The sequence below is a fragment of the Anguilla anguilla genome, chromosome 3 (genome assembly GCF_013347855.1).
Source record: "Anguilla anguilla isolate fAngAng1 chromosome 3, fAngAng1.pri, whole genome shotgun sequence".
In the NCBI taxonomy this organism is placed as follows: domain Eukaryota; kingdom Metazoa; phylum Chordata; class Actinopteri; order Anguilliformes; family Anguillidae; genus Anguilla; species Anguilla anguilla.
The window spans coordinates 36193485-36215336 of record NC_049203.1 but is presented as its reverse complement, the minus strand read 5'-3'; the positions used below and the strand labels follow the sequence as shown (position 1 = coordinate 36215336).

Sequence of the window (21852 nt, the reverse complement as noted above, 5' to 3'; positions counted from 1 at the left end):
CATACCAGTAATCTTAGTCCCATCTTTAGTCTCAGAAGACATGCCAACTCCATATTCATTTTCACCAGTAACTCTGAAATAGTAAACTCCTCCTTCTTGAAGGTCTGTCAATTTATAGGTTAAGCGGTGGCAGTTACTTGTGATTCTTGTCCATCCTTTTTTGCTTGCTTCACGCAGATCAACAAGGTAGTTCTTGACAGGTGCACCACCCTCATTTTCTGGTACATCCCATGTCACTATGGCAGAGTTCTTTGTGACATCCTTAACGGCAACATTAGAGGGGGGACCTGGGGAATCCAGAACTTTGACAACCAGTGTCAGGGTTGATTTCCCAGCAACATTCTGTAACGTCACAGTATACTTTCCAGAGTCATTTCTTGTGGCTTGCTCAACTGTTATTGATGTGCAAGTATCCCTTGTATCAATGTTTGCTCTCACTCTCAGATCTACATCAGCTTTATTCCACATCACATTTGGCACTGGTTTCCCTCTGAATGGAACAGTTAGGGTAAATGAACTACCATCTTTGACAATCAGTGTCTTGCGCATTTCATTGCTTACTTCAAATACTGGCTCTTCTTCCCTTTCCTTGGCAACTTGTGGATCAGAAGCAGTGCTTTGGTCACTAAGACCAATTTTGTTAATGGATCTAACTGCAAGCACATATTCTGCTCCAGATGTTAGCCCAACAACAGTGAACTCTGTGTTCTTTGTGTTATGAACTGCCACCACCCAATCCTCATCCTTTGTGTTTTTGTACTCCACACTATATCCAGTGACTGGGGAACCACCATCAAACAATGGCTTGTTCCAGGCAAGAGTGATAGAGCTCTTAGTTGAATCAATTATCTTTGGTTTAGCAGGTGGGGATGGTAAGAAAATTGGGTCCTCTGCTTTAGTTAGAGGGCAAGGCTCACTTGGACGACTCAATCCAGCAGCATTTTCTGCATAAACACGGTACTCATACTCACATCCTTCACGGAGATTTGATGCTTTAACCCTGAGGTCATAAACAGGTTTTTTGTTCACACGAACCCAGCGCAGACCTGTCTTCTCACGTTTTTCAATAACATAGCCACAAATATCACTGCCTCCATCACTGGTTGGTCTTTCCCAGCAGATTGTCATTGCTTCGCCTGTCACACTGGTAACTTCAACATTTGTGGGTGCAGCTGGGACTGTGAATGGATCCTGGGCTTTGGCAGGATCACTCTCGAGGGCTTCACCGACACCATATTTATTCACACCTAGAACTCTAAATATATATTCATTCCCTTTGAGTAGCTTAGTAACCTTGCATGTTGTTGCTTTCATGTCTCCATGTACAAGTGTCCAGGCAAGGCGACTTGTTTCACGTTTTTCTACAATATAGTGTGAAATTTCTGCCCCACCATTTTCTTGAGGGGGTCCCCAACTCAAAGTACATTTTTCGGCAGTGAGACCAGTTACCTCCAGTGGTCCAGCTGATGGTCCGGGTCTATCAAGGACCTTGCAATTTACTGCTAATGATCTTGTACCAGCAACATTCTGTAGAGTCAAAACATACTGTCCAGAATCTTTTCTCATACAGTCTCGGACAGTTAACACAGTGCTGGTGTCACTTGAGAAGATTTCAACTCGAGCTTTAGCCTCAATCTCCTTACCATCTTTTGACCATGAAACAACTGGATGAGGACGACCAGCGATATCTGCTTCAATTTTCAATAAATCTCCAGCTTTGATCACCAATAATTGTCTGAACTTGTCATCCATCATGATTCGTGGTGGATCAACATCATCTTTAACTGTGACAGGGCCTGTACTTTCAGATGGCTCACTAAACAAACCAGCAGAATTCTTTGCAATGACATGGAACTCATATCGTTGATCTTCTGTAAGGCCTGTAATGTCAAAGTATGTTTCTTGAACGTTTGTGAAATTGCACTTCAGCCAACGACCATCTGGAAGCTCCCTGTATTCAATTATGTAACCAGTGACTTTGGCTCCACCATCATATTCTGGCTTTGTCCAAGACAGAGAAACAGATGTTCTAGTGATGTTTGTTACTGTAGGTTGACCTGGAGGATCACATGGATCTCTTGCAGCAACAGGCTCAGAGGCATTACTGCAATTTCCAATACCAGCAATGTTTTCAGCATAGACTCTGTATTCATACAGCAGGCCCTCTTCAATTCCAGTCACTTTGAACTGTGTATCAGGAATGAGGCCTCTGTTAATCTTTGTCCAAAGAATACTGCTGTGTTCTTTAAATTCTAGGTGATATCCAAGGACAGCACTTCCACCATCACTTGCAGGTAAGTTCCATTTGACCAGCATGCATGTTTTTGTTGCATGGGCAACATGCAGTTTTGTTGGTGGACCAGGTGGCATAAATGGATACTGTGCAACAATGCCTTGGGAATCAACACATTGGCTCTTTCCATAACGATTTTCAGCACAAATACGGAACTGATATTCTGTGCCCTGTGTTAATCGGGGAACTTTAATTGATGTTCTTGCAACTGTGGCTGAAACAATTTGCCAATTTGTGGTGGTAGTATCCCTCTTCTCCACAATATAGTTGTTGATCTGACACCCTCCATCATACTCTGGTGGGTTCCATGACAATGATATAAAATCAGCACTGACTTCATCTATTTTGATTGCACCTGGCGGGCCAGGTTTATCAAGAACAACAATGGTAATTTCAGCTGTTTTGGTGCCTACTGTGTTGGCTAATGTAATTTCATACTTCCCAACATCCTCCCTAGAAGCATCTTTAATGGTCATTTTGCTTGAAGTCTTGGATGTTAGAACATTTACTCTAGTTGTCTGCTTTAAAGGAAGACCATTTTTCTTCCAGGAAACATCAGGTACAGGTCTCCCTCTAAAAGGAACATCAACTTTGAGATCATCTCCAACCTTAACACTGAATGTGTTAAAAAGCAAATCAATGATAGGTTCAGTTTGAATGTCCTTAGCAATCACAGGAACTCCAAGCTGTTTTGGATCACTCTTCCCTTTGTCATTTACAGCAAATATTCTGAAGGAGTATTCTTCCCCTGCTGTAAGGCCATCTATGGTTGCTTCCAGTGTTTTAACTGAAGAGCATTCAGTCCACTTATCACTTCCCTTTGTTTGCATTTCTACTATGTAGCATGTGATTTTGCTGCCACCATCATGATCAGGCTTCTCCCAAGAAAGAGTTACACTTTTGCGAGTCACGTCTACAAGTGTAACTTTACCTGGTGATAAAGGAGCTTCAGAAACTTTAGTTGGATCTTTAGTTTCAGCTGCTAAACCAACACCATGGTCATTAACAGCCATAACACGGAAGTAGTAAATTCCTCCCTGCTGAAGCTCATCAACTTTGAATGAATTCCTCACACAGTTGTTTGTGACAGTGGTATATGCCATTCTTTTAGATTCTCGTTTCTCTACAATGTAGTGGGTTATCTTAGCTCCACCATCAATAAGAGGAGGTTCCCAAGAAAGAGTTACAGAATCTCTCTTTACATCTTTAACCTCAAAGTTCAGAGGGGCACTTGGTGAGTCCAGCACTCTGACATTGACAAATGCTGATTTTGTGCCACTGTTATTTTCCAGAGTTAAAACATATTTCCCACTGTCAAATCTGTTGACATTGTCAATGACAATCATAGTGTATGAACTTGTCACCTCAATTTGTGCACGTTCAGGTAGAAGATCCTCTGCTTTGTCCACTTCACTTCAGGTTCAGGATGTCCTCTGATTGGGACAAAAAGGCGAAGTGTTCCACTTGCACGGACAGAGACAACTTTCCTAAGATCTGCACCTAGTTCAATCTCTGGTGCGTAAAGTTTCTCTGCTGCAATCACAGAGCCCTGTACATCAACATGTTCTCCAACACCTTCAAGGTTGATAGCACAGATGCGGAAATTATATTCTGCATTTTGCTTAAGTTTTGTTACAGTATAGTGTGTTTCTTGTACACCAGTGGGAGGTGTGCATGTAGTCCATTCATCTTCAGCAACTTCTTTCATCTCAACAATGTATCCCTTTATTTCAGCTCCTCCATCGTAGATGGGTTTGCTCCAAGATAGGGACACGCTTGTACTGGAGTAGTCAGTTACTTTAGGATTATTTGGAGGACCAGGAGGATATGTGGCATCACAGGCCTTATAAAATTCTGAAGGTTGACTTGGTTGTCCCACACCAGCGGCATTTTCAGCAGAGACACGGAACTCGTATGAATGTCCTTCTGTAAGTCCGGTTACTCTAAATCGTAAGTCATTCAGTCTTTTCTTGTTGCACTTAGTCCATCTAATGCCTTGTTTGTCACGTTTCTCTAGAATGTAGCTGTCAATTTCTGACCCACCATTATCTTCTGGACGATCCCATGTCAGAACAATAGAATCCCTTGTTATAGCACTTGCTTCAGGTATGGAAGGGGGACCTGGTGGTTTGAATGGGTTACGTGCTATTACTGGCTCAGATTCAAGTGGCTCACCTATGCCATATTTGTTAACTGCCATGACTCTAAAAATGTATTCATTGCCTGTCAAGAGTTTGGTCACTTTGTGACTCACAGCTTGAATTTTGGGTTCAACAACTGTCCAAGATAAACGGCTGGTTTCTCTCTTTTCTATTATGTAATGAGAGATACTAGCACCACCATCATGTGAAGGATGGCTCCAGGATAGATAACACTTATCAGCAGTGACACCAGTCACTTTGAGTGGACCGTCGGGTGGACCAGGTCTATCGAGAACCTTAACAGTGACTGGGATTGTTTTTGTTCCACCAACATTGCTAAGACTGAGTAAATAATGTCCTCCATCCACTCTAATGCAGTCCTTAACTATGAGCACTGTGCGCTGAATGGTGGTTTTGATTTCCATTCTTGGTGTGGCCTTATCAATTTCTTTTCCATCCTTTAACCATGCGACATCAGGCACTGGTTTTCCACAGATGTCAGCATCAATAACAAAAGTTTCACCTGCATTAACAATAATTATATCTTTGTACTTTGGATCCATTGAAGCAGTCGGGCTTTCAATCTCATCTCTTGCAGTGATTGGTCCAGTGCTTTCAGAGGGCTCACTAAAAATACCAGCTGAGTTCCTTGCAATTACCCTAAATTCATACCTTTCGTCTTCTGTTAAACCTGTTACTGTAAATTCAGTCTCAATTATATTGGTGAAGCTAGCTTTCATCCACCGACCTTCAGGTAAGTTCTTCCGCTCCACAATATATCCAGTTATTATACTTCCGCCATCATATTGTGGTTTTGTCCACTGAAGTGTCACATAGTTTCTGGTGATAACAATAGCCTCAGGGGTACCAGGTCGATCACATGGGTCACGAGCTACAAAGCACTCAGAAACTTTGCTTGCTGTGCTAATGCCAACAATGTTCTCTGCATAGACTCTGTATTCATATTCAATACCTTCTTCAAGACCATTAGTCTTAAATCGAGGGTCAGGAATTATATACTTGTTCAATTTAGTCCACAGAAGGCTGTTCCTTTCTTTCCGTTCAAGATGATAGCCAAGAACTGGACTGCCACCATTGTTAACTGGTGCTTTCCATTCAATAACCATGTAGTCTTTTGTCACTGATGTGGCAATTGGGACACTGGGTGGTCCAGGTTCATCGTAAGGATACCGTACAACCACTGCTTCAGAGTCTAAAGAGGAGCTTTTTCCATATCTGTTTTCAGCAAAAACTCTGAATTGATATTCTGTCCCTGTTTTCAACTTGGTAATTTTAATTGTTGTCCTTGCAATTGTTGCCGATACAATTTGCCAGACTGTGGTCGTTGTGTCTCGTTTTTCAACAATGTAATTATTTATTTGACACCCTCCTGTGTATACTGGTGGTTCCCATGAAATGGTGACAAAGTTGGAACTTACTTCATCAATCTTTAGGGGACCAGTTGGTGGACCAGGTTTTTCAAGAACAACAATTCCAATTTCTTCTGTTGTGGTGCCAGCATTATTTGTAGCAGTGACTGTGTACTTGCCAGTGTCATCTCTGTTTGCTTCTTTGATACAAAGAACTGTTGAAGAGGAGGTGCTAGAAACATTTACTCTTGTTGTCTCTTTTAGGGCGTGTCCATCTTTATTCCACGTAATCTTTGGTGTTGGACGACCAATGACTGGAATTTCTATTTTTAGGTCTTCACCAGATTGAAGACTAAAGGTATTGAATGGCATTTTGAATCTGGGTTCAATAGTCACATCCTTGGCAATAACAGGAGTGGCTAAAGCTCTTGGGTCACTGTTGCCTTTCTCATTATAAGCCATTACACGGAATAGATATTCTTGACCAGAACTTAGTCCACTTACAGTGCCTTCACATGTTTTCGTTGTTGTAGCTACAACCCATGTATCTGTGCCTTCTGGCTGCATTTCGATTAAGTAACCCATAATCCTACTGCCACCATCATGATCTGGTTTTTCCCATGCTAGTGAGGCAGTGGTTTTAGTAACATCAGTCAAAGTTACTTTTCCTACTGGCAGAGGAGCTTCTGATGTCTTAACTGCATCTGTTGTTTCAACAGGCAAGCCAACTCCATATTCATTCTCAGCCATAACTCTGAAATAATATATAGTCCCTTCAGTAAGATTTCCCAACCTAAAGCTTGTTTTAGTGCACTTATCAGTTACATTGGAAAAAGCTTTTCTGGTTGATTCACGCTTGTCAACAATATAGTTTTTGATCTTTCCTCCTCCATCTATCAAAGGTGGCTCCCAAACAAGAGTAACAGAGTCTTTCTTTATGTCCCTAACTGCAAGGTTAATGGGTGCTCCTGGTGTGTCCAAGACTTTAACAAAGACAAATGCAGACTTTGAACCACTGCTGTTTTCCAAACTAAGAGTATATTTTCCAGCATCACTCCTGTCACAAATGTCAACTGAAAGCTGGGTATAGTCCAGACCTTTCTCAATTTGTACCTTTTCAGACAAATCCCCTTCATCTTTAGACCAGCTAATCTCTGGAGTGGGTCTTCCTTTGAAAGGTATGTTGATCTTCATGGATCCTCCAGCTCGGACTACAATTCCTTTCCTTAGCTCTGAATCAAGTTCAATTTCTGGGGCAAGCATTTTGTCTTCAGGTTTAACTGTTCCAGGAATAGAAGCTGGTTCACCAACACCTATCTTATTTATAGCACATATTTGGATCAAGTATTCTTGATGTTCTGTGAGTTTAGTAATGTCAAATTTATTAATACATAGGCCACTTGGTGGTGTGCACATAGTCCATTCTTCCTCATCAGCTTTGCATATTTCCACAACATATCCCTGAATCTCACTGCCACCATCATAAATTGGCTTCCCCCATGCTATTGAAATAGAATTTTTGGTGGTATCTACCACATGTGCATTACTTGGGGGGCCAGGTTTGAACATAGGATCACAGGCTTTGCAGTACTCTGTTGGTGAACTTGGTTGTCCAACTCCAGCTGCATTTTCAGCAGATAACCTAAATTCATAATCATGATCCTCTGTCAAACCTGTTACTCTGAATCGTAGGTCTGTGACTCTACGCTTGTTACATTTTGTCCATCTGATCCCAGCTCTGTCTCTCTTCTCTATGATGTAGCCAACAATTTCACTTCCACCATCAGTCTCTGGTCTGGACCAGCAAACAGTCATGGAATCCTTTGTAACATTTGTTACTTCCAGATCTTTTGGAGACGCAGGTGGAACGAATGGATTTCTCATTATCACTGGTGCAGATTCTAAAGGCTCACCAGTGCCATATTTATTGACAGCCATGACACGGAAAATGTATTCATTTCCTTTTAAAAGCTTTGTTACTTTCATCATAGTAGCTTTGCAATCACTGGCAACTACAGTCCAAGCAAGACGGCTTGTTTCTCTCTTCTCAATAATGTAATGAGAAACATTACTGCCTCCATCATGTTGAGGAGGAAGCCATGAAAGTGTGCATTTCTCGCATGTTACGTTAGTGATGTTAAGGGGCCCTTGAGACGGTCCTGGTCTGTCAAGTACTTTGACCTGGAAAGGAATAGTTTTTGAGCCAGCTACATTTGTGAGGTGCAGATTATATTGTCCACCATCAATTCTGATTGCATCTTTAATGACAATCATTGCCTTGAAATCTGTATTCTTAATCTCATATCTAGCTGTATTTTCAATCTCTTTATCACCCTTGAACCACTGGGCTGTGGGTACTGGTTTTCCATGTACATCAGCAACAAGTTGAAATGTATCTCCTGCATTAACAACAATAGGCTGACTGTATTCTGAATCAATGGAGAATATTGGTGGCTCAACTTCATCCTTTGCAGTGATGGACCCAGTGCTATTAGATGGTTTACTGACAGTTCCAGCTGCATTCTTGGCAATGACTCTGAAGTCATACTTGCAGTCTTCAGTCAGACCAGTTACTGTAAATGTAGTTTCAATCACATTTGTAAAGCTAGCCTTCATCCAGCGTCCATCAGGAAGGTCTCGTTTCTCCACAACATAGCCAGTTATCAGACTGCCACCATCATACACAGGCTTAGCCCATTGAAGTGTTATGGAGTGCCTATTTACTAAGATGGCTTCTGGGGTGCCAGGTGGATCACACGGGTCACGTGCAACACAGCCCTCAGAGACTTTGCTGCATTTTCCTATGCCAACAATATTCTCAGCATAGACTCTGAACTCATATTCAATACCTTCTTCCAAAGGACTGGTTTTAAAGCGGGTATCTTGAATGAGTGTCTTATTAATCTTTGTCCAGAGGATACTGTTTTTTTCTTTTCTTTCCAGATGGTAACCAATAATGCTACTTCCTCCATCTGATATTGGTTTGTGCCATTCCACAACCATGTAATCCTTTGAGAGTGAAGAGACAAATGGAGTCCCTGGTGGACCTGGTTCTTTGTAAGGATACTGTGCAATAACAGCATCAGAGTCTAAAGCATAACTTTTGCCATATCGATTTTCAGCGGATATTCTGAATTGATATTCTGTTCCTGTTTTCAGATTAGACACCTTCAGAGTGGTTCTTGCCACTGTGGCAGAAACAATATTCCAGTTGGTGGTAGTTGTATCTCTCTTTTGCACAACATAGTTTGAAATCTGGCAGCCACCAGTATATGCTGGTGGGTCCCAAGAAATTGTGATGCTTTCTGCACTGACTTCATCAAACTTTACAGGGCCAACTGGTGGGCCAGGTTTATCAAGTGTGATGATTTCAATATTTGCCTCCTTTTGTCCAAGGACATTTGAAACAGCAATGTTGTAAATACCACCATCCTCTCTTGTTGCTTCTTTTATGCTCAGAGTTGTGTGGTGGTCAGTATCAACAACATGAACTCTTGTTGTCTGTTTAAGAGCTGACCCATCCTTTGTCCAAACAATGACTGGTTTAGGACGTCCAGCAATTGGTATTTCAACTTTGAGATCATGACCAACTTGAACACTGTAGTTGCTGGAAGCAGGTCTCACATTTGGTTCAATGACAAGATCCTTTGCTTGAACTGGCATTGCAAGGATTCTTGGGTCGCTCTGTCCTTTATCATTCACAGCAATAACTCTGAACATGTATTCTTCGCCCTGGGCTAAATTGCTGATAACTGCCTCAACTGTTTTTACTTGTGCACAGGCAGACCATTTTTCATCATCTTTGGCCTGCATTTCCACAATGTAGTGAATAATTCTGCTGCCACCATCATGTTCAGGTTTTTCCCAAGCTAATGAGACACTTTTACGTGTTGTGTCAACAACAGTGATTTTGCCAGGAGGTTGTGGTACTTCTGACACTTTCAGGGGTTCAGGAGTTTCAGCTGGTAAACCTACCCCATGTTCATTTTCAGCAAGAACCCGGAAGAAATAGTTGCACCCCTCTTGAAGTGGTTCAATCTTCCATGACATTTTATGGCAGTCCGTGACAACGGTTGAATAAGCCTTTCTAGTACTTTCACGTTTCTCAACAATATAATTTTTTATTTTGGCCCCACCATCCAAGGCAGGAGGTTCCCAAGTAAGTGTTACAGACTGTTTTGTTATTTCCTTCACAGTAAAGTTAAGAGGCGCACTTGGTGTATCAAGTACTCTGACACTGATGAAAGCAGACTTTGTTCCACTGGCATTTTCTGCAGTGACTGTATACTTTCCACTGTCAAACCTATCAACATTTTCAATTACTAAAGATGTGTAACTGCTTGTAGTGTCAATCTGTGCTGTATCCCTGATTTCACCATCAGCCTTGCCCCATTTGATCTCAGGAGCAGGTCGCCCTCTGAAAGGAATGAATAATCTGAGAGAACCTCCAGCTCTAACACTGATCATCTTTCTGAGATCAGGATCAAGTTCCAAATCTGGTGCTTCCATTTTATCTTCAACAAGAATCTTTCCAGAGACATCAGCATGTTCTCCAACACCAGCTTTGTTTATTGCACAAACTCTGAATTTGTATTCATGTTTTTCTTGGAGTTTTTCAACCTCAAATCTTGTGTGTGTAATTCCTGTTGGTGGAGTGCACATTATCCATTCTTCGGATGTGGCCTCACATACCTCAACAATATATCCCTGAATCTCAGAACCACCATCATAAATAGGTTTGCCCCATACAAGGAAAACTGATGTTCTTGACACATCAGTCACTTTAGGATTATTTGGTGGACCTGGTTTGAAAATTGGATCTAAGGCCTTATAGTAAATAGTGGGGGTACTTGGCTGTCCTACTCCAGCTGCATTCTCAGCTGAAACTCTGAATTCATAGCTGCGATTTTCAAGAAGTCCTGTGACTCTAAAGCGCAGCTCACTAACTACACGTTTATTGCATCTGGTCCATCTGACTCCTTCTTTATCACGTTTTTCAATAACGAATCCAGTAATTGGACTTCCACCATCGTTTGAAGGTCTCTCCCAGGTTACCACCATTGAATCACTTGTTATAGTTGAAACCTCAACACTCGTAGGAGGATCAGGAGTTACAAATGGATTTTTGGCAATGACTGCATCAGATTCAAGGGGTTCACCAACCCCATATTTATTAACAGCTAATACACGGAAGATGTATTCATTTCCAGTCAAAAGTTTTGTTATTTTTAGATTTAATGTCTGTACCTTCGATTCAACAACTGTCCAGACTAATCTGCTTGTCTCTCTTCTTTCAACAATATAGTGAGATATGTCACTGCCACCATCTTGCTGAGGTGGTTTCCAGGCAATGCTGCACTTATCACTTGTGACGCCGTAGATAGAAATAGGGCCTTCGGGTGGACCAGGTCTATCTAAAACTTTGACACTGACATTAACAGATTTTTCTCCACCAACATTTTTCAGCAGAAGAGTGTATTGACCTCCATCAATGCGGATTGCTTCCTTAACAGTCAAACAAGTGGTGAAGTCTGTGTTTTTAATATCAAGGCGAGCTGTGTTTGCTAGCTCTTGATCTCCCTTCATCCAATGTACTGTGGGTACTGGTTTGCCATATACTTCAGCATCGATTTTGAAAGTTTCTCCGGCATTTACAACAATAGTTTGAGAATACTGTGTATCAATATTAATACGAGGTGGATCTACTTCATCCTTTGCAGTGATAGGTCCGGTGCTGTCTGATGGATCGCTGAACACACCTGCAGCATTTCTTGCAATGACTCGGAACTCATATCTCTGATCTTCAACTAACCCAGTGACAATGAACTCAGTTACAATAACATTTGTGAAACTGGCCTTCATCCAGCGCCCTTCAGGCAACTGCTTCTTCTCCACAATATAGCCAGTAATTTTGCTGCCTCCATCATATTCTGGCTTTGTCCACCGTAGTGTAACATAATTCCTTGTGACAATAACAGCCTCAGGGGTGCCAGGGCGATCACAAGGATCTCTTGCAACATGGCATTCTGACAACTTGCTGGGTTTGCTAATGCCCACAATGTTTTCTGCATAAACTCTGTATTCATATTCAAGTCCTTCGTCAAGACCAGCAACTTTGAACCTTGTGTCTTGGATTGGTGTCTTGTTTTGTTTCACCCAAAGAATACTGTTTCTTTCCTTACTTTCAATGTGATACCCTAATATCTTGCTTCCACCATCATTATTTGGTTTAGTCCACACCACTACCATGCTGTCCTTTGTAGAAGCATTTACAGAGGGGGTTCCTGGCGGAGCTGGAACTTGGAATGGGTACTGAGCAACCACATAATCTGAGACAAGCACAGAGCTCTTTCCATATCTGTTTTCAGCTGCAATTCTAAACTGATACTCACAGCCAGTCTTCAACCTGGCTGCTTTAATTGTTGTTCTAGCTACAGTTGCAGACACAATTTGCCAGTTAATCGTCGATGTATCTCTCTTTTCTACAATGTAGTTATTGATTGAACATCCACCATCATATTCTGGGGGCTGCCAAGATAGAACTGCACTGTCAGCAGTGACTTCGTCTATTTTTATTGGTCCAGTTGGAGGGCCAGGTTTGTCAAGAACAACAACACTGATGTCTGTTGTTGCTTCACCAATTGCATTTGAAAGTTTTATTGTGTATTGTCCAACATCCTCTCTGCATGCCTCTTTTATCACAAGATACAAATTCCTTTCTGCTGTTTGAGCATTAACTCTGGTTGTTTCCTTGAGAGGTGTGCCATCTTTGTACCAACTGACAACTGCTTTTGGACGAGCAACATAGGGAACATCTATCTTTAAGTCATCTCCAGCCAGAACACTGAATGTGGAGAAAAACAGCTTGAATGTTGGAACTATCACAAGATCCTTAGCAACTACAGGAACATTCAGCTGGCGAGGATCGCTTGTTCCTTTTTCATTACAAGCTGATATGCGGAACATATATTCTTCACCTTGAGTCAAGCCTGTAACCACTGCTTCATTTACTTTCACAACCATACATTGTGTCCATTTTTCACTTCCTTTACTTTGCATTTCAACAACATAGCCTGTTATTCTGCTTCCTCCATCATGGTCTGGTTTTTCCCATGACAGAGTTACACTATTACTTGTGACATCTTTAAGAGTGACTTTGCCTGGTGGAAGTGGCTTTTCAGATACTTTGATGGCCTCACTTGTTTCAACAGGAAGACCAATTCCAAACTCATTTTCAGCTAAAATCCTGAAGAAATAGTTGCTTCCCTCCTGTAGTTGTCCAATTTTCCAGCTTGTTTTGCTGCAACTTGCTGTTACGGTGGAGTATGCTTTTCTTGCCGATTCTCGTTTTTCCACAATGTAATTCCTAATTCTTGACCCACCATCAATGAGAGGTGGATCCCATGTGAGAGAGACTGATTCTTTGGTAACTTCCTTTATCATAAGATTTTGTGGGGCTGCAGGTGTATCTAGTACTCTAACATTAACAAATGCTGTCTTACTTCCTGAGCTGTTCTCCACTGTTAGCATATACTTTCCACTGTCAAATCTACTAACATTTTCAAGTATTAGTAATGTGAAAGATGTTGTAGTCTCAATTGCGGCTCTCACAATAGGCTCTCCATTTTCTCTTGACCATTTCACCTCAGGAGCTGGTCTTCCTTTTATTGGTACAAACAGTCTCAATGTGCTGCAAGCTCTGATGTTTACCACCTTTCGAAGATCAGCATCAAGCTCAATTTCTGGAGAAAGATGCCTGTCCTCTGCTTTTGGTGATCCAGGAACAGAGGCTGCCTCTCCAACTCCTTCACAATTTATAGCTGAAATGTTGATTTTATATTCCTGGTTTTCTTTCAGGTTAGTAATGGTAAAGGATGTAGATGTTAATCCTTGCTTGGGGGTTACAACTGTCCATTCATCCTCCTCAGGAAGGCAGGTCTCAACAATGTATCCTGTTATATCAGAACCACCATCATATACTGGCTTGTGCCATGCAAGAGTAATGGACGACTTAGTTGTGTCAAGTACTCTTGGATTACCAGGAGGGCCTGGCTGAAATATGGTATCACAGGCTTTGTAAAATGGACTTGAAGGGCTGGGTGCACTTAAGCCTGCAGCATTCTCAGCAATAACTCTGTATTCATATTCATGTCCCTCTGTGAGTCCAGACACTTTGTATCTCAAGTCAGTCACGGTCCTCTTGTTACATTTAACCCAGCGAAGACCAGTTTTGTCTCTTCTTTCAATCATGTAGTTCGAAATACTGCTCCCACCTGTGTTTTCTGGATGTCCCCAGCAAACAACCATCGAGTCCTTTGTGATGGTTGTTACTTCCGGTGTTTGCGGAGCATCAGAAAGCACATATGGGTTTGCTGCAATAACTGGCTCTGATTCAAGGGGCTCTCCAACACCATACTTATTGACAGCCATGACTCTGAAGATGTATTCATTTCCTTTCAGCAACTTTGTCACTTTAAAACGGTTAACTTGTAGGTCTGATGCTACATTTGTCCACGCAAGCCTGCTCGTTTCTCTTTTTTCAATTATATAATGTTCAATCTTTGCTCCCCCATCATGTGAAGGTGGTAACCACGACAAGAAACATTTTTCAGCTGTGACATCTGTAACAGCTAATGGTCCATCAGGTGGACCTGGTCTATCAAGAACTTTCACAGTGAAGACCTGTTTAGCAAAACCACCAGGGTTACTTGCAGTTAAAGTGAATGTACCACCATCCCTTCTTAAAGAGTCTTTGTTGATCAAAACTGATGAAAAATCTGTTGTTTTAATTTCTAATTTACTAGTATCTTCAAGTTCCTTTCCTTCTTTAGTCCAAACCATGGATGGCAGTGGTCGGCCAGTAACATCAGCTTCAAGTTTGAAAACGTCCCCTGCTTTCACTACTATGACATTATTGAATTTACTATCAACTGTTATCCTTGGCTCCTCAATGTCATCTTTGCAGGTGATGGGGTCTGATGGTTCAGATGGGTTACTTACAGCACCAGCAGAATTCCTGGCAAGGACACGGAATTCATAGGAAGCATCTTCATTCAGACCACTTACAGTGAACGTGGTCTCCAGGATGTTGCTGAAATTAGCCTTCAACCAGCGTCCATTAGGTAAGTCCTTCTTCTCTACTGTGTAGCCAGTTATTGAGAACCCACCGTCACTTTCAGGCTTTCTCCACTGAAGAGTCACTGCATGTCTTGTAATGTTGAGTGCTACTGGCTTACTTGGTGGATCCACTGGATCAAGGGCAAACATTGGCTCCGATGACTTGCTTTGTTTGCCTATACCTGCCATATTTTCAGCTGCAACACGGAATTCATAGGCAATACCATCTGTCAGTCCTGTAGATTTGAAAATATTTCCCACTACCAGGGCTTTACTGATCCTTTGCCACAATATACTGTTCCTCTCCTTCCTTTCAATGTGGTATCCCAAAATGTGGCTTCCACCATCAGAAGGTGGTTCATTCCAACTTATTGTCATGCTATCTTTAGTAAAGGCTACTACTTGTGGAGTACCTGGAGCCTCTGGTACTGTGAATGGATAAGCAGCAATCACAGCATCTGATATGATTGCAGGCCCAATACCATATCTATTTTGTGCTTTAACACGGAACTGATATTCTACACCTGTGGTTAGACGAGCAGCCTTGAATGTTGTTCGAATGACTGTTGCTGCTAATTCTGCCCATGATGTACCTGTGGTTTCCCGCATTTCAACAATGTAATTGTTAATTGGTACACCTCCATCATAGTCAGGGGAATCCCATGATATTATGATGTAGTCGCATGAAATTTCATCCAATTTAATTGGCCCCTTAGGAGGCCCAGGGATGTCATGAATTTGAACTGTAATGATTTCTGTCACTGTGCCAAGTATATTTTTTCCTGTCATGGAGTACGAACCACCATCCTCCTTTTTGCAATCACTAATATTCAAGATAGTTGAAGTTGGAGTATTTTCAACATTTATTCTTTGTGTCTGCTTAAGGTCTTTATCCTCTTTTTTCCAAGAAACTGATGGTCTTGGACGACCCAAAACAGGTATATCAATCTTCACGTTATCACCTGCCCGGGCAATGACTAATTTCTGGTGGATTCCACGTAGGTCAAATTCAGGTCCCATAGTTTGTTCCTTAATAAGAACAGGTCTACTATCTCGAGGATAACTTCTGCCAGAACTGTTGACTGCCATTACTCTGAATACATACTCCTCATTTTCACTTAGATTTTTAACTGTATAATCTAGAGCCTTCACTGTAGCAACATGGGACCACTCTTCTGCATCCTTCTTTTGAGCTTCAACAACATAACCAGTAATTCTACTGCCACCATCGTGCTTTGGTTTTGTCCAAGAAAGACTTGCAGAGTCCTTGGTAACATCGGAGACAATAAGATTATCAGGAGCTGTGGGTGCTTCAGATGCTCTGATGGGTTCAGGAGTTTCAGCTGGCTGACCAATACCATATTCATTTTCTGCTGTTACTCTGAAGTAGTACTCTATTCCTTCTGTCAGATTTGGAACTTTAAAAGAACATTTCTGCCAGTTTGCATTTATTGTGGAGTATGCCTTTCGTGTAGCCTCACGTTTCTCAATGATGTAATTAGTAATCTTTGAGCCACCATCAATAATGGGGATTTCCCACTGGAGGGTAATACTCTCTTTATTAATTTCTCTTGGCTTCAAGTTGATTGGTGGTCCAGGCGAATCCAAAATTCTGACATTAACAAATCCTGTTTCTTGCCAGCAACATTTTTCTAACATTAAAATGTATTTTCCAGCATCTTGTCTTGAGCATTCAGGGATAACCAGGAGAGTATATGACTCTGTGGTATCAATGTGAGCACGGCCTTTTAGAGGTACATCTTCTTTCATCCAAGTTACTTCAGGGGTTGGGCGACCTTTGATTGGTACAAAAATACGTATGGAGCATCCAGCCCTTACAACAAGGGTTCTTCTCAATTCAGCATCAAGTTCAAAGTCTGGAATTTCCTCACGATCCACAACTTCAACAAGTTCCTCAATTTGAGCTGGTTCACCAACTCCTTCTGCATTAACTGCACTGACTCTGAAATTATACTTCCCTCCTGGTTGCAGGTTTGGAATAACAAATTCAGTAATTCGTAATGCAGTGCCAGTAGTGTCTTTAATCCAGTCTTCATCTCCTTCCTTTTTGTGCTCAACAATGTATCCTATGATGTCAAGACCACCATCATAGTGGGGCCTGCCCCAGTTGAATGTAGCTGTAGTTTTGGTAGTATCAGTAATTCTTGGGTTGGATGGCGGCCCTGGTACATCTAAAAATTGAAATGGAAATATAAATAAAAAATATGCCATCAATGGTAAAGTATAAAATGCATTAAATCAAAGCATGTTTCCTTTATTGCTTAATCTTTTATACATACTATACATTTATAGGTCTGTCAGATAAGCTATATTCCCTGTTGATTCGGCAAATGACTTAAAAATAATACATCTCCAAAATACTCTTCAGTCTGCTAACTTGTGTAGGCACTGCATTGCTGGAGCACAATTCATGTATATCTGACTCAGACAGTACCAGATTGTATGTGCCTCATCAACTAGAACAATTTCTCTGGCATGATGAGAGAGGGACCACCCTATGATTTAAACCATTCCTTCTCTGGACAATGCTAGTAAATTATGTGAAACCTCTAGTTTAGTCAACAGCTCTGTTCATACATTCATACTGAGTAATGTTTTGTCTGAAGTGCATATTTACTTACACGTCACATCTTTAGTCAACACAGGTTGTGATGGTTCGCTGGGTTCTCCGAAGCCAGCTTTATTCTCTGCTGTGACTCGGAATTCGTATTCAACTCCTTCACTGAGACTTTGTACTTTGTATCTGAGGTCAGAGATGCTTTTCTTTGATGCTCTAACCCATCGCAAACCTTTCCTTTCCTTTCTTTCAACACTGTAGCCTCTGATATCGCTTCCTCCATCATTAACTGGCCTCTTCCATGAAATGGTGACAGAGTTCTTGCTCACATTGTCAACTGCTGGTTTTGATGGAGGGCCTGGTGGGCCTGGAATTCAGAGTTAGATAACATTTAGACTTGCAATGCAATTGAACAAATGCATACATGTTGAATTGTATATGACACAACTTACCAAAGCAATCCACCATTTTCACTGGGCCAGACTGTGTTGCATCACCAATACCATACTGGTTCACAGCCGAAACACGGAAGATATATTCATTGCCTTGGATAAGCTTGCTGGCGACAAACCGGCAGTCCATGACATTCTCAGCTAGCACAGTCCAAAGAAGGCGACTGGTTTCCCTCTTCTCAAGAGTGTAAGATTTGATGGCAGAGCCTCCATCCTCATCTGGTGGCAGCCATGTTAATGTGGCTTTTTCAGCAGACACACTGCTGGCTTCAATAGGTCCTGGGGGTCCCGGAACATCAAGAACCTTTACTTTAACAGATTCCTGTTTTATGCCAAATGGATTGCTGGCAGTAATTACATAGTCACCAGTATTCTTCCTGCTGGCATACTTGATTGATAGCACAGAAGATGTTGGAGTGCTTGCTATTTGGACAGTATCCGATGGCTTGAACTCTCTTTCACCTTTTGACCACACAGAGGTTGGAGGTGGCTTTCCAATTATGCTTGTTGCAGCTATTACAATAGTGTCACCAGCTTTGACTGTAAGCCCCTCCTTCACAGCTGGATCCATGGTTATGGTTGGTGGCTCTGTTAAAATAATAAGAACAGGTTTTGGAATAATCGTTGACAAGATTTATGGTTAGTTTATATTTATCTAACCAAAATCTTACCATATTCATCTTTGCACACAAGAGTGTCAGTTTGCTCTGATGGTGCACTTATTGCTCCAGCTGCATTCTTAGCTCGTATTCTGAATTCGTACTTGCTGCCCTCTTGTAGATCTGTCACTGTGTATGCACAAGCATGGATATTCACATGGTTTGCCTTCATCCAAGTCTTTGCAGGTAGTTCTCGTTTCTCAACTATGTAGCCAGTCAGTTTGTGGCCACCATCATACTTAGGTGCAGTCCAGGTAAGTGTTACAGTGTTTCTTGTAAGGCTAATAACTTCAGGTTTACCAGGCGGGTCTAGAAAGAAATTACATAAGAAAAAATCCACGTTACTGACATTTTTAAATTACCCACATCACACTGATCAAGTTAAAATTGTTCAACTTACCAATTGGGTCCAGTGCAACAAGGAGGTCAGTAGGTTTACTTGGCTTTCCTACACCGGCCATATTCAAAGCCATGACTCTGAATTCATATTCAAGGCCTTCAATTAATCCAGTCACTCTGTACTCCTTCATTCTTAGAGGAGTCTTGCTTGCTCTCTTCCACATCAGACTGTTCCCTTCCTTGAATTCAACATGATATCCTGAAAAAAGGGCCAGGTACTCTGTTAAACCCACTGAAAAACACTAAAATGTCCGATGATTAATAAGATTTGCACAGGTACTAAAATGATTATACACCAGTTCATTTAATATTTTTAAAATATTAAATTAACTATATGATGTAGTATATAATGGTTAATTTGATATTTTACATGAATTATACAACTTAATGCAAAATAAAAACAGCAGTCCAAACTATCTGTATAATGTAATATTACAAAATTCCAAGGAGATACTTCCCTATGCCTGTGCAGTACTGACACAAGCGTTATACAATTTCATTAAACAATGTAGAATGCATGGCCTTTGAATTATACCTACTCACTCTAGAGGCAACACTGTTTTTGCAAATTCCTTCTCTATAAGAAATGCGGTAAAGGACAGAAGAACCCTTTGGTGCATACTGTCAATTCATAAAACACCATCATTCACAGTGTTCACTGCTGCACTGGAATTTTTAATAGCTCAACATATTTGGTCAGTCATCCACAATATAAGTAAATATTAATTCCAAGTTAGAGAAAGCCAAGCATGATAAACCCATCATAAATACTGCTTATGCTTGTACATCATTATTTTTTTATTAATGTTAGTTCTTGCATTTCAAATCACTTGTCAGTTATAATCGACAAAAAACTTTGAGAGTGCACAATTCACTGGGAAATAAACTAATACATAATGCACTTGCATTATCAGTGTAAATATAAAATGCACACAAGACAGGTCTCTACCCACCTGTGGAAACAACAGCATCATTGTTCATGATGACATTATTACAAGTTTTAATTGTGAAGATGTATACAAGCACACTGATCAACTAAAATCAGAACATTTGGACAGTGCCCTACCTGGGAAATCTGGCTGAATAGTGGACAGTCAATACATATTTGTATTTTGGATGCACTATGCTGTGGTGCTAGGTCATAGAATTTGCTTTTGTAGTACTTTCATACAATTAAGGCAAACAAACAACATAACAAGTTAGCTGACAAGTTACTTTTCAAAATAATTAATCCCATAAAATGATACGCAATTACTAACCAGTAATTGGTGAGCCACCAGTGTTGCTTGGGTCAATCCATGTCAGTATTGCAGAATCATTACGGATGCTCAGGATATGTGGAGGAGGCGGTGCATCTGGAACATCTGTTAAGAGGTAAAATGAATGCACTCAGAACAAATACCTTGCATGGGCAAAGAAACAAATTCCTAAAAAATCCACCCTTACCGAAAGGATGCTCAGCCTTGACAGGATCTGATTTGAGGAATTCTCCAACTCCATATTTGTTTTCTGCCGCCACTCTGAAGATGTATTCAGTTCCTTCATGAAGCCTTGTAACTCTCATGGTTGTTTTCTGTATAGCTGAAGCACAAGTAACCCACTTGTTAGCTGTTGACACCCTCTTCTCCAGAATGTAATTGGATATTTCTGATCCACCATCATCCTTTGGTGCACCCCATTCCAAAGTGATTCCATCTGCAGTGACTTCATCAAACTTGATAGGTCCTGTGGGTATTCCAGGTTTTCCGACCACCTTCACAAGAATAGTTGCATCTTTGGTGCCTCCTGTGTTTTTAAGAGTAATTGAGTATTTTGCCGCATCACCCCTTTGGCAATCACGTATCAGAAGAGTTGTGCTGACAGCAGTAGACTCAACAGAGATTCTTCCACTGTCAGTTAAAGTAGCATCTCCCTTCTTCCATGTGACAGTGGGTGCAGGCTTTCCAATTATGGGAATATTGAGGCGCACGGTAGTTCCCTCCTTTGCAATGTAGCACATATCTGGCAAGCCGCTCAAGTCAAATTCAGGTAGGACTATGAGGAAGAACAAGAGTAATTTGATTATTATTATTATTACTATTGTGCTATTTTGTATACTTTAATAAAATATACTGTGTATAACTTCTAAACATAATTGTAGGAAACCAAATAAAAATAGCAACCATAAAATAAAACAATAGCTTCATGAACACTTGTCACTCATTCATTTTAAGGGTTTTGCCACTGACTCCCTTAGAATTTTTTCTGCATATTAAAAATAAAAAGGCTTTTTTTGAGGATGCAAGGACAGTCTGGAAATACTAGAGCAAGCATTGCTGCAGATAGAAAAGGTGTGTGTAATATGTCCAAATCAAATTTAGTCCAATTCACTGTACAATTCTTTTTGTATGGATTTAATGAATCACAACTACAATCCATTCAGGTCCATTATCATCATCTGTGAAATTCTGTATAAAGGTAAGATTTGGTGAAAATGACAGTTATGCAGACCAGGCATATTTGGTGAACAAATGAGATATGCCACATTGCACACCACAAAATACATATATATCTCACAGATTGGATCGCTTTATGGTTCATATAAGTGAAATTATTTAGATTTATGTCACCCTTACAATTTCTGCTAGTCTTTTATTTTTTCATAATTTCCCTCTATCAAAGACTCTGATATTGGCAGTATATAGTTGCCAATGTACTACAAACAACAAACTTCAGACCGCTTAACCATGATAAAACACAACTGCAGTTGCCCCAGTTCACACCCTCAAATGACTACGTCCCATTTCCAAACACCCAAAACAAGCAGTAAAAACTTTGGAAAAAAATCCCACCCTAGGTGCAAA

General features: G+C 40.9%; 1 protein-coding gene across 1 annotated transcript in view; it reads right to left on the bottom strand.

Annotated features, from left to right (window-relative positions):
• LOC118222800 (titin-like) overlaps positions 1-21852 on the bottom strand; it is a 210973-nt gene that overhangs the window by 26416 nt on the left and 162705 nt on the right. Inside the window, 8 exon segments of the mRNA XM_035408657.1 lie at positions 6-3698; positions 3701-17113; positions 17564-17866; positions 17952-18539; positions 18623-18919; positions 19011-19208; positions 20269-20373; positions 20456-21043. Coding sequence (XP_035264548.1) covers positions 6-3698; positions 3701-17113; positions 17564-17866; positions 17952-18539; positions 18623-18919; positions 19011-19208; positions 20269-20373; positions 20456-21043 — 19185 coding nt within the window.